General features: G+C 42.5%; 1 protein-coding gene across 1 annotated transcript in view; it reads right to left on the reverse strand.

Annotated features, from left to right (window-relative positions):
- REPS2 (RALBP1 associated Eps domain containing 2) overlaps positions 1-14,193 on the reverse strand; it is a gene marked incomplete at its 5' end in the record, with an annotated part of 103,755 nt that overhangs the window by 31,580 nt on the left and 57,982 nt on the right. The window contains 4 exons of the mRNA XM_084279655.1: positions 3,911-4,047; positions 6,633-6,675; positions 11,547-11,612; positions 13,965-14,034. Of these exons, the coding sequence (XP_084135781.1) occupies positions 3,911-4,047; positions 6,633-6,675; positions 11,547-11,612; positions 13,965-14,034 (316 nt within the window). The remainder of the gene's footprint in view (positions 1-3,910; positions 4,048-6,632; positions 6,676-11,546; positions 11,613-13,964; positions 14,035-14,193) is intronic.

A 14,193-nucleotide genomic window follows, 5' to 3' on the forward strand; every position in this document is an offset into this window, starting at 1 on the left:
GGGAAAAACTCATCAGGGCTTACTTAGTGGGTTTTGAAAACACTCTGCATCGAGGCAATGAAACTTTCACTGCAGCAACTCATGTGTGCAAGGCTTGAGAAAACACACATCCTTCCAAGCTAAGCAAAAACCAGGGGCATCTGTGGCAGTTTTAGAAGAAAAACAGTTCTGGCAATAGGCATGCTGCTTCACTGATGCCACCATTTAATAGCCCCAAAGCTGAGCTTCCCAAAGTTGGCTTAACATTAAATAAGGCTATTCTACCACTCATGTTTTCTCAACCACACCATATTCTTTGGGTCACAGCTGAGAAAAAAAACCTCAGTACATGATAAAATACATCCTTATAGCTTTTCACATCTACAGTGTCCTCCAAAACTAGAGCACCATCTCAAGTCACGGCCTCAATGAGCAGAAATAAAAGGTGGGGTTTTTTGGAGTTTGTTTTTTTGTTCATTTCTTTTAATACATCTACATATATGCAGAGATATGGACGGAGCAATAATTCTCTTGTGCATATTAAAATGTCAGTCTAAATCAGTTCCATAATTATGGCAGATGTGTAGAAGGTGGGGTCTTTCAGTAAGTTCTCTTGGTTTTGTACATTTTCCCTGGCTAACACTAGTTACAGCGTCCCAGAGTGCAGCTATGACATAGGAATGAAGGCACCTCCTTCAAGTGCAGTGATGTCCCAATTCAACAATTTTAAAGCTTGGTTTCCATGCTGGACATTCTAACCCACACAGATAAAGGCTATCTGTGTGTACCTGCCAGGAGAGAGGCATCGTAAGGTGAGTAGTAAACATAACAAAGAATCAGTTAATGAAAAACAGACAAGAACAGGCCCCAACAAATCAGTGTCCAAAAGAAGGATGTGCCACAGTCCTTGGCTGAATTTACCTGAATAAAAGAGTTGGGGTTTTTTTTCACTTTAAAGACTAAGGAAAAAAAATGCTCCAAAACACTGCTGGCTTTACAATTAAAGAAGTGATACCTATAGATCGACATGACCAATGAGGAATTGAAGATAAAACTCAATGCCCACCAAACTCACAAAATCAGATTGTTTCTGAACAAGAAACTGGACAAAAACTAATGTGCCAGAAAGAGATTAGTCCAATCAAATAGAATATACTCTGAAAGTGATGAAAATGGCTGGTTTTAGAGTCTGGTTTTCTGTACAAATGCTAAGCAATACCAGGGTGCTAGAAGGGATAGTCATTCCAGCTGCTTTTTGTGGTTCAGCTACAACAATTAGACTATTTGTGAAAACCTAGGAAGGAAGGCAGGGAGAAAACATAAAGCAAAAATTCAGTCAGGAGCACACTGGGACAGAAAGCAATCAACTAACTTGTGGATAGGAACACATCAGGTTCGGTATTTATGCCAGGGTGTTTCATCCCAACAGCCAAGCAATCCAAACAGCACACTGCCACCACATCATCTATCTACACTGTAAATTTGTAACTGTATCTTCTGGTGGCAGATGGAAACTATTCTAAAGTTCAGCTTTCGTACTGTCAGCAGAAATGGGAATACAGCGTGTTATTATACAACTGTGTGCAATTTACTTCACACAAACACGCAGGCACAGGCCCTTTCTTTTCAGTGAGGCGCTCTGGGTTACAGGGACAGTGCTCAACCCCTCCACTCCCCTACAAACTGCCTTTTCAGAAAGCGCAAAGTGCACCTGGGTAAAGAGTGTGGCTCCGAAACGACGACCGCTCCGAACCGTCTCCAGATGAAAAAGGTATCAAAAAAGTTAGGAGACTGGATTTTCTACTGAGAATCAAGATCAGCAGGGAAAAGGATGAAAAGAAACAGTGGAAGAAAAATAGCGTGATCAAAACAAGAGAAGCAGAAGGCAAGAAAGCAGCTGTGTACAAGCACGTTACCAACAGGATGATCAGAGTAACGACTACTCGGGGCTTAATGGCAGAAAAGAGAGTATGTGTATTTCTTCATAGGAGGAAGAGTTGAAGTTACGACTTCTGAAGCAGACATTTTACTTCAAAGCCAAGCAAAGTAAATGCACTACAGGACTTGGGCACACTGGGGAGGGTTGATTCAATCCCCTCCTTCTGAGGATGCAACTGGAACCCTTCCTTCGGGGTGGGCTACAAGCGGTTTAACAAGTTCTTCTTCAAGTACTCCAGGGCTACAAAATCCCTCCTTATTCTTTTACAACAAGTATTTACATTTTTTACACAAAACCAGAATAGATCCAGTAGAGGAAGACGACGACCACAAATATTTAGCATTGCCACCAAGGCACGTTCAAGGGAGCAGAAAAATGACCAGCCAAGTCCCCGGAGGTACGGGAGGAAGCCGAACCTCTGGGAGGCCATCCACAGCCCTGCAATCTGGTAACGCACTATACCTCACCTTCTGTCAACCTAGAGCCAATGTCTGCTCCAACTATAAATAACCATAAATCTGAACTGAACATGACAAACAGATGCAGGGCAGCCAAAGCACTTTCATTTTTTTGCGAGCCATCAACTGCCTATTCTTACTTAATTGCCCCATTTCCAGTGAGGAAACATTCCAAAAAAGTATTGATAGGAAGAGTTATCCTTTCCTGCACTCACTCTAACACTGTCAGTTTGTTAAGCTGCCCAGAATAAAATCAGTATGTTACTTCAAAATAATGGTGACTTCCAAAACAATCCATTTCAAAAGCAAGATGTTACTTCTCATTCACAGAATGACTTCTCTGAGAATTTACATTCTCCTTTCATTTGTGTTCCAAGAGAAACTTAAATCCAACCTTATTTCCTTCCAGTTACACTTTTTATCTGGATTCTGAGAGGATTTTCTGCCTTAGAAAATGCGTATTTGGCTCTGTTTCGGGTTTGATTTTGATGTATAATGAAATCAAAATTGGAGACATCAGATCCCTGAACAGAAACCACAGTCAAAGATCAGGAATTGCTTCTCCGGGTAAGGCAGGAAAAAAAAAAAGAAGTTTATTCCTATTGAGTTTCAGGGTTCAGTGCACAGAGCAGGACTCTTGGATTCTGCCTGGTGTTTGCACACACACAAAAAAAAGTCCCATACAGCAAGAGGTGAAACTCTTTTCTCCTCCAACAACCACATCAGAGAGCCCAGTTAAAACATTCCTTGACACAGTCAAACCTCGGCTTCCTTCTGAAGGATAAACACGAGCATGTTTAACCTAGTCCTTGCATCAGATGATGGGTGTGCGCTGCATGAAGGTCTGCCCTGGTTCAAGGGCGCTGCTAAAGCTCAGCGACGCTGGGTGACTGCTGCCCTGAACAAACAGCTCCTCTCCCACCACTCACTGTGAGAGGCAAGGACCTGCTCAAATACCAGCGCACAGGAGAGAGGCTTTCTTTCACTTCACTCCAGCTAATACTCTACACTTTCTTTCCTTCCCCTCAACACACACCCAGGGCAAAAGAAATTACCCTTTTGCGTTACTCAGAGAAGGGTTTCTGATTGCCCCCACGCATAGGGAAGGCTTCAACATAACAATATTTGAGAAATTTCATTTTCTCCCAGTTTAAACCTCAAGTGTTTTTTTTCCTGCTTCTGAACTACAAAAAATAAATAGTAATAAAAATCAAATATATTGTAGTTACTGGTGAGAAATGGCTAAACAGACAGGCTAGTCATAAACAGTCAGTGATGACAGACTACCATATGTTAAGCTTCCCATTACTGTGCCAGAAAAAGTTACAATCACCTAAATTATACCAACAGTGATTTTTTTTTTCCCCCTCAGTGGCAATGTAATGCAAGGAAGTGCAACTTCTTCTGTTCTGCAGTGTATTAGAAAGGAGAGCATATGCACATGTTGTCAAGCATTTGTGCAAACAGATCACGTTGCCAAGTATGCAGCTAACCCAGGTGGTCTCAAAAGAAGAAGAAAAGCTCCAAACTTTACCTTGTGCATTCTGTTGAAATATTTTGTTCAGATCCAAAGAGGAAGCTCTGGAATGTGATTTCTGTGGCCTTGGAGGTGGAGTAGGGGGTTCTTCTCCCTTTTTCATGGCATCTTCTATTGATGTGCTAGAATAAGACCTAAGGAAGAAAAGGGAGGGGAAAAGCAAGAAATATTTTCATTAATTTTAAACAACTACAGTGATGATGATCTAAAAATACACTGAGCAGATCTCAAGTTGGTGAAGGAAATTCCTTGCCCTACTGACTAAAATTTCCCCCTTATAACAAGGCAGATTTATTTGACAACAGAGGGAACTTCACGTCCAGGGAAAGGAATGGGTCACGCTTACAGAGCTCTATTTTTTACGGCCTTTTCTATTACAGCTTCAGGCTCTTCTCACATAATGTTAACTGCCAACAGGATAATTGTAGCAACTATTCTGATCAAACCCCAGTAAAATCCCACACTCCCTGCCTGTACCAGTTTCTTTTGCCTTTCCCAACTGTGAGGGCAGGGTTTGTGCAGGTATATTTCCAACCTACCTCTGTAAACATTTGTAGTTTATAACAATCTACCAGAATAAATTTTTTGTAACAGTCACCTAATTCCACAAAAACCAGAAAAAAACAAATGGCTCCAAAGTAACCCAAAACTGGTCAAACACATGTCTCAGCTAATCCCTCTGCACCCTTCCACATCCCATTAATCCCACTGCGGCGCATTCGCTAAGAGTTTTGATTCTGCTGAACAGCATCCAATATTTTTCAGCTGTTGTAGTTACCAGCTTTTCCACCAGACCCAGGGCTTTGTTCGAAGCGAGCGCTGACAACGTGAGATGTTACACTTAGGGTAACACATTATGCATGACAGGCAAGGCCGAAAACACGCTCGAGCAGAACAGAAATAACTCCTGCTAACGGGAAACGGATCCGCTTAGTGCCAACCAGGCTGTTGTGGGAAAACAGCTCCTTAGCAGGACAGACGTTTGCCAGTGTCGATCCTATGTTTCTGATGTAAACTTGAATAAATACAGGAGTGGAAGCTGTAATTGCTTCAGAATTTACATGTGACACAAAAACCTCTGCTGATGCTGAATTTTTTAGCTCGGCAGTTTTGAATTCCACAGCCCCCATCACGTTAAGTCCTAACCCAACCCCCTGAAATAAATGGGAAAGCTCTGGATCAGAATCTGAAGGTTTTACACTTTTCTTTCCCATATTATGCAATGTGCACATTACTTGCATTAAAACTGTACCACCTCACTGTTTGAGATTTTTCATTTTTTTTATTATTTCTATTTCAAGACGGAGTAAGAGAATGACTGCTGTGCAAAACAATATGCCAGCTGCAGCAGTGCCAACACAGAGTCCTGCAACAGCAAATTGCTGTGTGCAGCATGCAGACCTGACACCCAAAAAAGCCAGTAAAGAGTCAGCAACTAAGATCCTACACAGCTTAGGCTAAAAAAGCCAAGCTCCAGAGCTAAGAGCTGCAATAACACTCGAATCGTAGCCTCGGTGGCCAGGCACACCTGGAGGCAGAGACCCTGGAGGTTAGAGAAGCCTCCAGGCTGTAGAGCACAAGTGCAGCTGAGTTCAGGATGTGCCCAGGAACCTTCAGTCTCAACTTCTGCGTTGAAGTAGTGACATATCATCAGATGAGAGGCAGTCATATGTGACACAGCAGTCACATTCATGTGACTCTTTTCAAGCTTGCTTAAGCATTTGCTATTTTATGTATTTTTTGCAAAAAGTACGTTTTTATATATATATATCCACTTTCTTTTCATATTTTCAGTCTGTGATTCAGTTACATGGCAAGAAAATTTAAAGGAGTATGAAAATTAAAAAGCATTGGCCAGCGGCAGAAAAGCAGCCTGCAAGGCAGTTCAGCCTTCCTGGACATAGGTCCTAAGAACAGAGGATTTCGGTCTTCATTCATCATGCCTACAGCTGATCCTTTCTTATTAGCAGGCTTTGAGAAGCTTGTAAGGAGGGTCCCCCTTATTACACTCTCGTTACCTGAGAGAAAAGAAATTAGGCCCTCTAACCAGCACCAAAATCCCCCATGCTTAAGGTGAATGCATGATATGGCTGTACACCAGAACGCTGAATCATCCCTTTATAAGCAACATTTTGTGGCACAGGTTTCCCTTTCCTTTCAAACACCCAAATTCAGCAGGTGTCACTTCTAGCACGTGACAGTGTAAGAGCCCTTCCACCACACACCAACCAGCCAGAGCCAAGTACGCGCACGCCAACAGAAGGACTCACTCACCCGTACCCGAGACCCAAGCTGCTATCCCAGTGTCTGCCGGGGGCGTGCAGCATCTCCCTCCATACACGACCACTGACAGCACACAACAGGTTTTGACAGCACCCAACTGCTAAGAACTTCCTGCGATGGAGTGGTCCCCGCTGTCCCTGGGGAAGGGCTGGAGGCAGCCACCACCCCGAGGAGGCAGCAGGGTTGGGCAGACAGGCAAAAGTCCCAGCGCCTTATGCCCAGAGATTGCAGGGCTCTAGGCAGTACTTTGGTAGGGTGCGTAGCTTACAGATCTCTCCACATAAACCTGAGTTTTATCTGAGCTGGGTTTCCAGCACAACCCCAACTTAAAAAAAAAAAAAAAAAAGGAATTAAAAATGCAGCACCAGTTCTTACACCTTGTGTCTAACACCAGAGGAACTCATGACTTCTCCTGAAAGAGAAATGAAAGCAGTACCTGGATCGTGGTCTGGCTCTAAGTGCATTAGATTCCTGAGCGGCTGAAACAGAAAAGAAAAACAATCTGCTAAAAACATCGGATTTTAAATAAATGCCTTTAACTGCAGGATCATGGTGGTTAAAACTGCGAGCGCTGCAAATGCGGATGTGAGAGGGTGCTCATCTCACTTGAGCAATGGGGATTTATTTTCTCTTCTTCTTCCCCTTTGTCTTGGTATTGTGTAAATGTCCCAAGAATTCAAAGCCCAAACATAGCCAGACCTCCATCCTTTAATTTGGCGACCAGAACGCAGGGAAAGCAATAGGTCTGATGGCTCTGATCCCTACTCCTGGGTGTAGGCATGATAAAGCAACATAAGGAACAGCATAAACTTCCCATAGAAAACATCTTATTCCTAGTCCAGGCATCTATTAATTGTCCTGCTTCCCAAATCACAAAGGCTTATACCCTTTCTTAGATACTTTAATCAGTTAAGGACATCAGCTTACAACAATGGGATAAGTACATCATCTTACCACCCATTAAAATAAAAAAAAAATTTAAAATTAGCACATCAGGTTGAGACTACTTTAACATTGGGAAGAAAAAATATTTGAAGGTAGAGAGCTTTCCAGCCTAAAGTGTTGATCAAACACATTTCTAGCAATGTAAAAAATCGGTTTCTTTTATTTGGATGAATTCCAAATACCCTGCCACACAGAGATTTTATGTGATAGGAAAACAGCAGTGCTGACTTCCTTTCTCTGGGTAATTCCTCAAGGCAGTTCCTTGGTTTGCAGAGTCTTTTTGTGACTGTTCTGTTACTCTCCTTACTAACATCAGAACATTTTGAGAAAACATATCTGTAAGATTGCTTTCCGATTCAGCCCGCTGAGATATCCTCAAGGTATGACAGCAGCACTGGTAACCCAAATGCACACACAAAATGAATCCTTGTACTTTTCCCATTATTCTGCCAATCAAGGCACAACACTTAAAAGTAGTAAGTGGGTTGGGGGAAGAAGAAAATAATACAATTATCAGAGTTTCTATCCTACTTCAGCTATATGCCTACTTCTGAGCAAGACATTTATCACCAGCTACTACGGAGCACTACCTGAGACCACACATCAGATCCTCCAAAGCACAGAGCAGAAGGTACTTATAGTAGCAGCTGCCAAATACTAACTTAATGGTTTGTACTGTACCACTGCATAGACCCTCCATAGTAGCACTAGGCTCATAGAAGGCAAGCAGCGGCATATGGCACACGCACAGCCACACGCCATTTCTTCATACAAGAAACTGCTTTTGGGGTCACACAGTGCTGCTCGGTGCTTCAGATGGAATAAACCCAAATGGGGCTGGCAGTGACACAAACAACCACTTATGACCCAAGTTTAGTAGATTATTGTCACCACTGAGCTGGCTCACGGGCATTCCAGATTTCTGTGCAACAAGCTCTTCCTAGCAACTAAAGGAGGGAGAGAGAATTAATATTAAAATATACAGTGATGATAATCCCCCCCCCTCTCTCTGTCAAACTCCCAGAGAATACAACTTCAGACACCGCTCCCCTACAGCCATATGACCCAATTTTTCCAATGCTGAAATAGCTGATCATTAAATTACATGCACAATTATTAAGTGTATGCCGCTTAGAAATAGGAAGCATAAATCCTTTCCAAGCTAAGCCATGTTTAAGAACCTTCACATTTTCCTTCTATTACAGAGACCATAATTCTGCTCATACTTCTTTTAGAAAGCCTTTTGTCTGAGATCCTGCAGGTAAAACTGACATTCAAACCCTCCGAGGACATCTTGGCGAGGTAAACAGGAAGGCATACAAGGAAGAGAGAACCTGAGAATGACTGCTAATGAAAAACGACAGCAAAAGAATCCTACTGCCAAGGATTTTCTTTTAGGCTTTTGAACAAACCCCAGGAAATTCAAGGCTACGATTACACAATACCCAGACTTTATCTTTCAAAAGAAGTAGTAGAGTATAATATAAAAAATATAGTAAGGTGGGAAGTTCATGTTACATACAAATAATTGGGGCAGGATTTGCGTGAAATGTGCAGTTATTTTGGATGCTCAGTCCATGCTCATGATGTGCAAGTTTACACACACACACGACATAATCATCCAAGACCATTCAGGACTATTTATCCAGTTCATGAGTTTCCCATATTTCTACTCCTATGGAAGCCTACCTGGCATGAAGCTGATAAAGCCTGGAGCTGTCAAGTAAATTAATTACATTTATTATTTAAAAGTTTGTACTTTTCCTGGAGTAGTAGAGCCTAATGAACTGAAGAGTTCAATCTGCACTAATTAAAGTCACATACGATCATGAACTCTATTTTTTCCATTCACAGAAGAGTGTGAAGGTTCCTGTCTTGGGCATTTATTGGCTCCCAGGCCTCCCTCCCCAGACAACTTCATTTTAATACTCCAAAGGATGCTGATTCGTAACTTTTGGCTGTAGCCTAATACCTTGTACTCAACTGGCGCCTCCTTTCTCTACAGGCTGAAGATAGGGTGGAAAACTGTACCATAAAGGGTGCAAGTATGTCACATGGCTAAAGAAAAGAAACACAAATTGGTCCCCGCTAGTCTGCATCACCTCCACTGACTCGCCTCTTACAGTGGCCTAAGCAGCAACATAACTATTTAAACACTCACAAATTTGGCATTTAATCCTTCAAACATCTAAGGCCAATAATGATCTTGCACTCAGGAGCATAAATAAGCTGGCCAGATGTTAGATGCTGAGTCTATAAGGTTTCCACTGATGTGAAATTTCTAGTCCTGCAAAGATAACTTCCCCATGATGAGGCACAGCAGTATCAGCTCTCCTGAATTTACATTGACAGCCCAAATAAATAACCAAAGCAGGACCTAACATTTCTCCCACTTCATCCTAAATGATTTTTCTATCCTGAAGGTGTACCATGACTTTTCAGAAATGTGACCAACCGCTCATATGAGCTAAGGAGCCTGCTTTGGCAGGGGGGTTGGCCCCAATGATCTCTGGAGGTCCCTTCCAACCCCTATGATTCTATGATTTTAATTGCTGTGCTGTATCAAGCCCACTGCATAGATAAACATTTTTACTTCTAACATTGATCTCATCATGCAACTTGAGAACGTGCTCAGTCAAAGCCTCGACGTGCAGGACAGCAAGGGTGAACCCCCTGAAGTGACAGGATCATGATGATGGGATGAAATTCTGCCATCATCTCCCTTGGTATACCAACACAGCAATGCTGCTGGAGGAGCACGGCAGCATTGGGAAGACCTTCCTGACTAGGAGTCGAAGGACATGGGTAAAAGAGGTTGGTGACAGTAGGCTTTTCTCCTAAGCGTACCAAAGGCACAATTGCTGAACTGAAAATAAAACTCTGTGGGGTGCTCCTGGGCAAAACTGGGGGGAGGAGAACAGAACTGAGAATCTCACAACTGCCTGTCTCGCCCCTTGAGAGGGCAGGGTGAGAGAGAGTGTGAGAGAGAGTGTGAGAGAGAGTGTGAGAGAGAGTGTGAGAGAGAGTGTGAGAGAGAGTGTGAGAGAGAGTGTGAGAGAGAGTGTGAGAGAGAGTGTGAGAGAGAGTGTGAGAGAGAGTGTGAGAGAGAGTGTGAGAGAGAGTGTGAGAGAGAGTGTGAGAGAGAGTGTGAGAGAGAGTGTGAGAGAGAGTGTGAGAGAGAGTGTGAGAGAGAGTGTGAGAGAGAGTGTGAGAGAGAGTGAGAGAGAGTGTGAGAGAGAGTGTGAGAGAGAGTGTGAGAGAGAGTGTGAGAGAGAGTGTGAGAGAGAGTGTGAGAGAGAGTGTGAGAGAGAGTGTGAGAGAGAGTGTGAGAGAGAGTGTGAGAGAGAGTGTGAGAGAGAGTGTGAGAGAGAGTGTGAGTGTGTCAGAGGGTGTGTGAGTGTGTGTGTCAGAGGCAGCAATCATTTGAGAACAGGAGCTGAAGATAGGAAATCTGGCAGCTGCCAGGAGTTTGGGAAGAAGCCAGGAAAAAGGGAGTTGGGAAGCGAGGCATGCAGCTGTTGAGCAGCCATGACTAAATTGAGCTATAAGACAAAACTGCTATGACAGACATGTGGGCTCAGTTTTCTTAATTGAGGATATGTTCATGAGTAAAATATACTTATGCAAAAGGAAAAGACAGCAAGTCCCAATTTAAGCTTGACTGGGACCAGGAAGGGCTTACAAAGACTCTTCCCACTCTAGGAAAGAGATTAACAGTAAAACCAGAAAGCAAGGGAGGTCTGATGAACTGAACTGAATGCATCAGAAGTTTCTGGAGCAACTAACCAGTTTTGACATGTGCTGTTTCAGAAATAACGTTTTCCTGTGTAACAGGAACATCAGAGTTGGAGAGAGAAAAATCAGGGGTGGTTTCAACAAAGAAATCCCCCCCCCACCCTGAATCAAAAGCTTGTACCAGTGCTGTAAGCACCACAAGGTCTGTGTTTCCAAAAGTCTGCCTAAACTCCTGAGCGTAAAATATGAAAGCTCAGTTCCTACAAAGAACCAGGCCATTTCAGAACAGTTACTGAATGCTCATTCCATACTGGAGAAGAGCTTTTATCAAGAGGCACAATATTCATGCTCTGGCATCTCGTTCATAGCACAGAAAAGCAAAATTCAGACTCCCTACAAAATGCTACGTTAAAAACATTCCCCACACGTCAAGAACACATGTACCTTAACAGCAAAGAAGGAAGAAAACCCTTTGACAACCCAAAGTACTAATTAAGATTAATTTTGCAAGAAGCAGTCCCCAGGAGGTAAATGTTAATTTCAGTCTGTAGTAAAATAGTATGAGAGCAAAAGCTTCTTAAAAAAAATAATCAAATTACATTAATTTAGGCTGACTATAAAAACACTTGATCAAAATTCTAATGGAAGTTCAAATTCTTTTTCTTCTTACCTGTTTTCACAGTCAAGTGCTGAAATTCCTTTGGTATCGTTTTGAGAGCGGTGCTTACTTTAAGAGCTTAATAAGTAAGATTAAAAAAAAAAACAACACTAAGCCAAACAATTAAACAATGAGAATTACTTTAAGTATGTGCAAGTAAAATCTACAGGTATCAGCTCCGAGAAAGAAGTATCTAAGCCTGGTGTTACTTAGAACATCTGATAATACCAGACATACTTGAAAAGTAGCCAAATACCCTCAGAACAAGAGCACGAAAGTCAAGAACAAAGAAGCCTATGCCCAAGCTGCCACTACTCTCAAAGTTTGAGAGCTGAGGGGTTGGGTGTGTGCCTAAAACTAAGGATGACTTCTGTTTCCCAGACGCAGTGCTCTCAGAGAGCCACACCTGGCAGAGCTGGGACTGGTCTCTCCCAGGTGACAAACCCAGAGCACATGAGCGACTGGCTGCTGCTGGCAGTGGAAACCTCACCAGCCTGCCCCAGGGAACGTCATACAGCATGGGTGGAATCAGGGTTAAAATTTAGGAAATCCCACTCTTTGTGCTTCTTCCCCTTCCACTGATGCCAACGTATCCTTCAGTAACGAGCCCCTCAAGGTGTGATTAATGCACTCGAGCGATCTTACTGCACTGTGGTACGCTGTATCACAAAGGACCGCTCGGAATGAAAGCTCTCATCTCATCTGCCTTCCTCAAACCAAACGTGGGAAAAGTCTGGTCCTTGGGATCTAGTTGTATTTACATTAACTTATTATTTAACTATATTATAAGTTGACAGAGCTGATCTACTAATACAGTTTTGGAAATGCAGGAGAATTTGCTTCTGCAGTTCTGACCTACACGTTCTTTACTTCTGGGGTGATTTCCTCAGTCAGGAGAGTGATCTCCTCTTCCATTTATCAGAATAGCAATAAATGGTAGAAGAAGAGCAGTTGTTCTTTGGCTGAAAAGGTAGGAATCTTGTCATAAATACAGGAAATCTCCAGCCCTGAAGGACTACATGCATCCAAGAGGCCCCCATCTGACTTAATGTGTCTGCTACAAAAAACAAAGCCCATGCTCTTTGCCTACAGGGCAGTAAAAAGTAAATCTTCCCTAGATGTTTCAAGGCAGTAACCTTCAAGATTCAAGTCCTGCTCTGATTCATTATGAATTTTAAAACACCACAAACCTTGTCAACAAAACATTAATTTCTTGGAATAAGCCAGCTCATCAAAAAGCGTTACAAACACCCGTCAACACTGACAGCCCTTCCTTGAACCAGGGTCCCTGGGAAAATGCCAAACCTGGTCACACTTGTGTGGAAGGTGATTCAGGATTATGGACTACCTGGTCTCACAGTTCTGATGCAACCTTAACACGTGGGCAGCTGGGAGGTCGAGGTACTTATTTTTTAAGTAAGGCATAATCCACATCTCTGAGAATTAGGCAACAAAACAGAATCACAGAATGTGTCAGGTTGGAAGGGAACTTTAGAGGTCATGTAGTCCAACCCCCTTGCCGTAAGCAAGGACTTTTTCACTAGATCAGGTCGCTTAGAGCCCCATCGAGACTGGCCTTGAACGTCTCCAGGGATGGGCCCTCCACTGTCTCTCTGAGCAGCCTGTTCCAGTGATTTACCACCCTCATAGTGAAGAACATTTTCCTAATATCCAGCCTAAATCTCCCCTTTTTGAGTTTAAAACCGTCACCCCTCGTCCTACTGCTACATGCCTCATGCACAGTTCTTCCCCAGCTTTCTTACAGGCACCTTTCAGGTAATAAATACCCACAAATGTTTTCCTTCCACAACTGAGGGACAGCAAGTGAGAACCTGAAAGGCTGGGAAAAGGGAACAAATAACTGTGTGGTTATCCAGCAGATTCTGGAAGCCCTAGAAGCTACTGGGTGGAAAAAGGAAAACCATCACTTCTATTTCACGTGCCTTGTCGCTGGCGGATTTGAAGATAAATAGACACGTTGAGGATTTTCAATCCAGTTTGTCCAAAACTTTTTTTTCCCTCCAAGAAAATATGGGGATTATTTTTAACAGGAATGAAAACTAATTTTGAAGTGTTGCTATTTGGCACAATGTAATCTTTCCTCCCACAAAACTCCTGATAACAACAGCTACATCTTTGTTAAAAAAAGAAGTGCAACATTAACTGCCTAATGACTAGAAGTGTTTTAGAAGGCACATTTCGTATCATTTACAGATGACAGAACTAATTTTCAAGCAAACCCATCCATTTATTTGTCTTTAACTCAGCTAATGTCAAGGAGGCGTCTCTTAAATCTACAGCAACACACAGCAAGCTTCAAAATTAAATATACCATTGATTCTGTCAGCAAAGATATGGTATTACTAAAAACACACAGAGTTTAACCCGTAATGGGGAGGAGGGGGGAAAAAAAGTTATACATTTCAATACCTTGTTTGTCATCTTTCTTTCCATCTTGTAATAGGGCAGAGTTATCAGGTGTCTCTTCAGCTGATGTTTTCTTAAAGAAAAGAGATTTACTTATTATACTAATTGTTGTAGCTCACATGTTTCCACAGTCAAGTATTTAAGAATACAGATCCACATAAATAAAGGTGATATTCTCCCTTTTCCCAGGATTTGTCAGATAAAGCACAGAGCACCTGCAGAAAGACAACAT

The sequence above is a fragment of the Gallinula chloropus genome, assembly GCF_964237585.1.
Source record: "Gallinula chloropus genome assembly, chromosome: 1".
Taxonomy (NCBI): Eukaryota; Metazoa; Chordata; class Aves; order Gruiformes; family Rallidae; genus Gallinula; species Gallinula chloropus.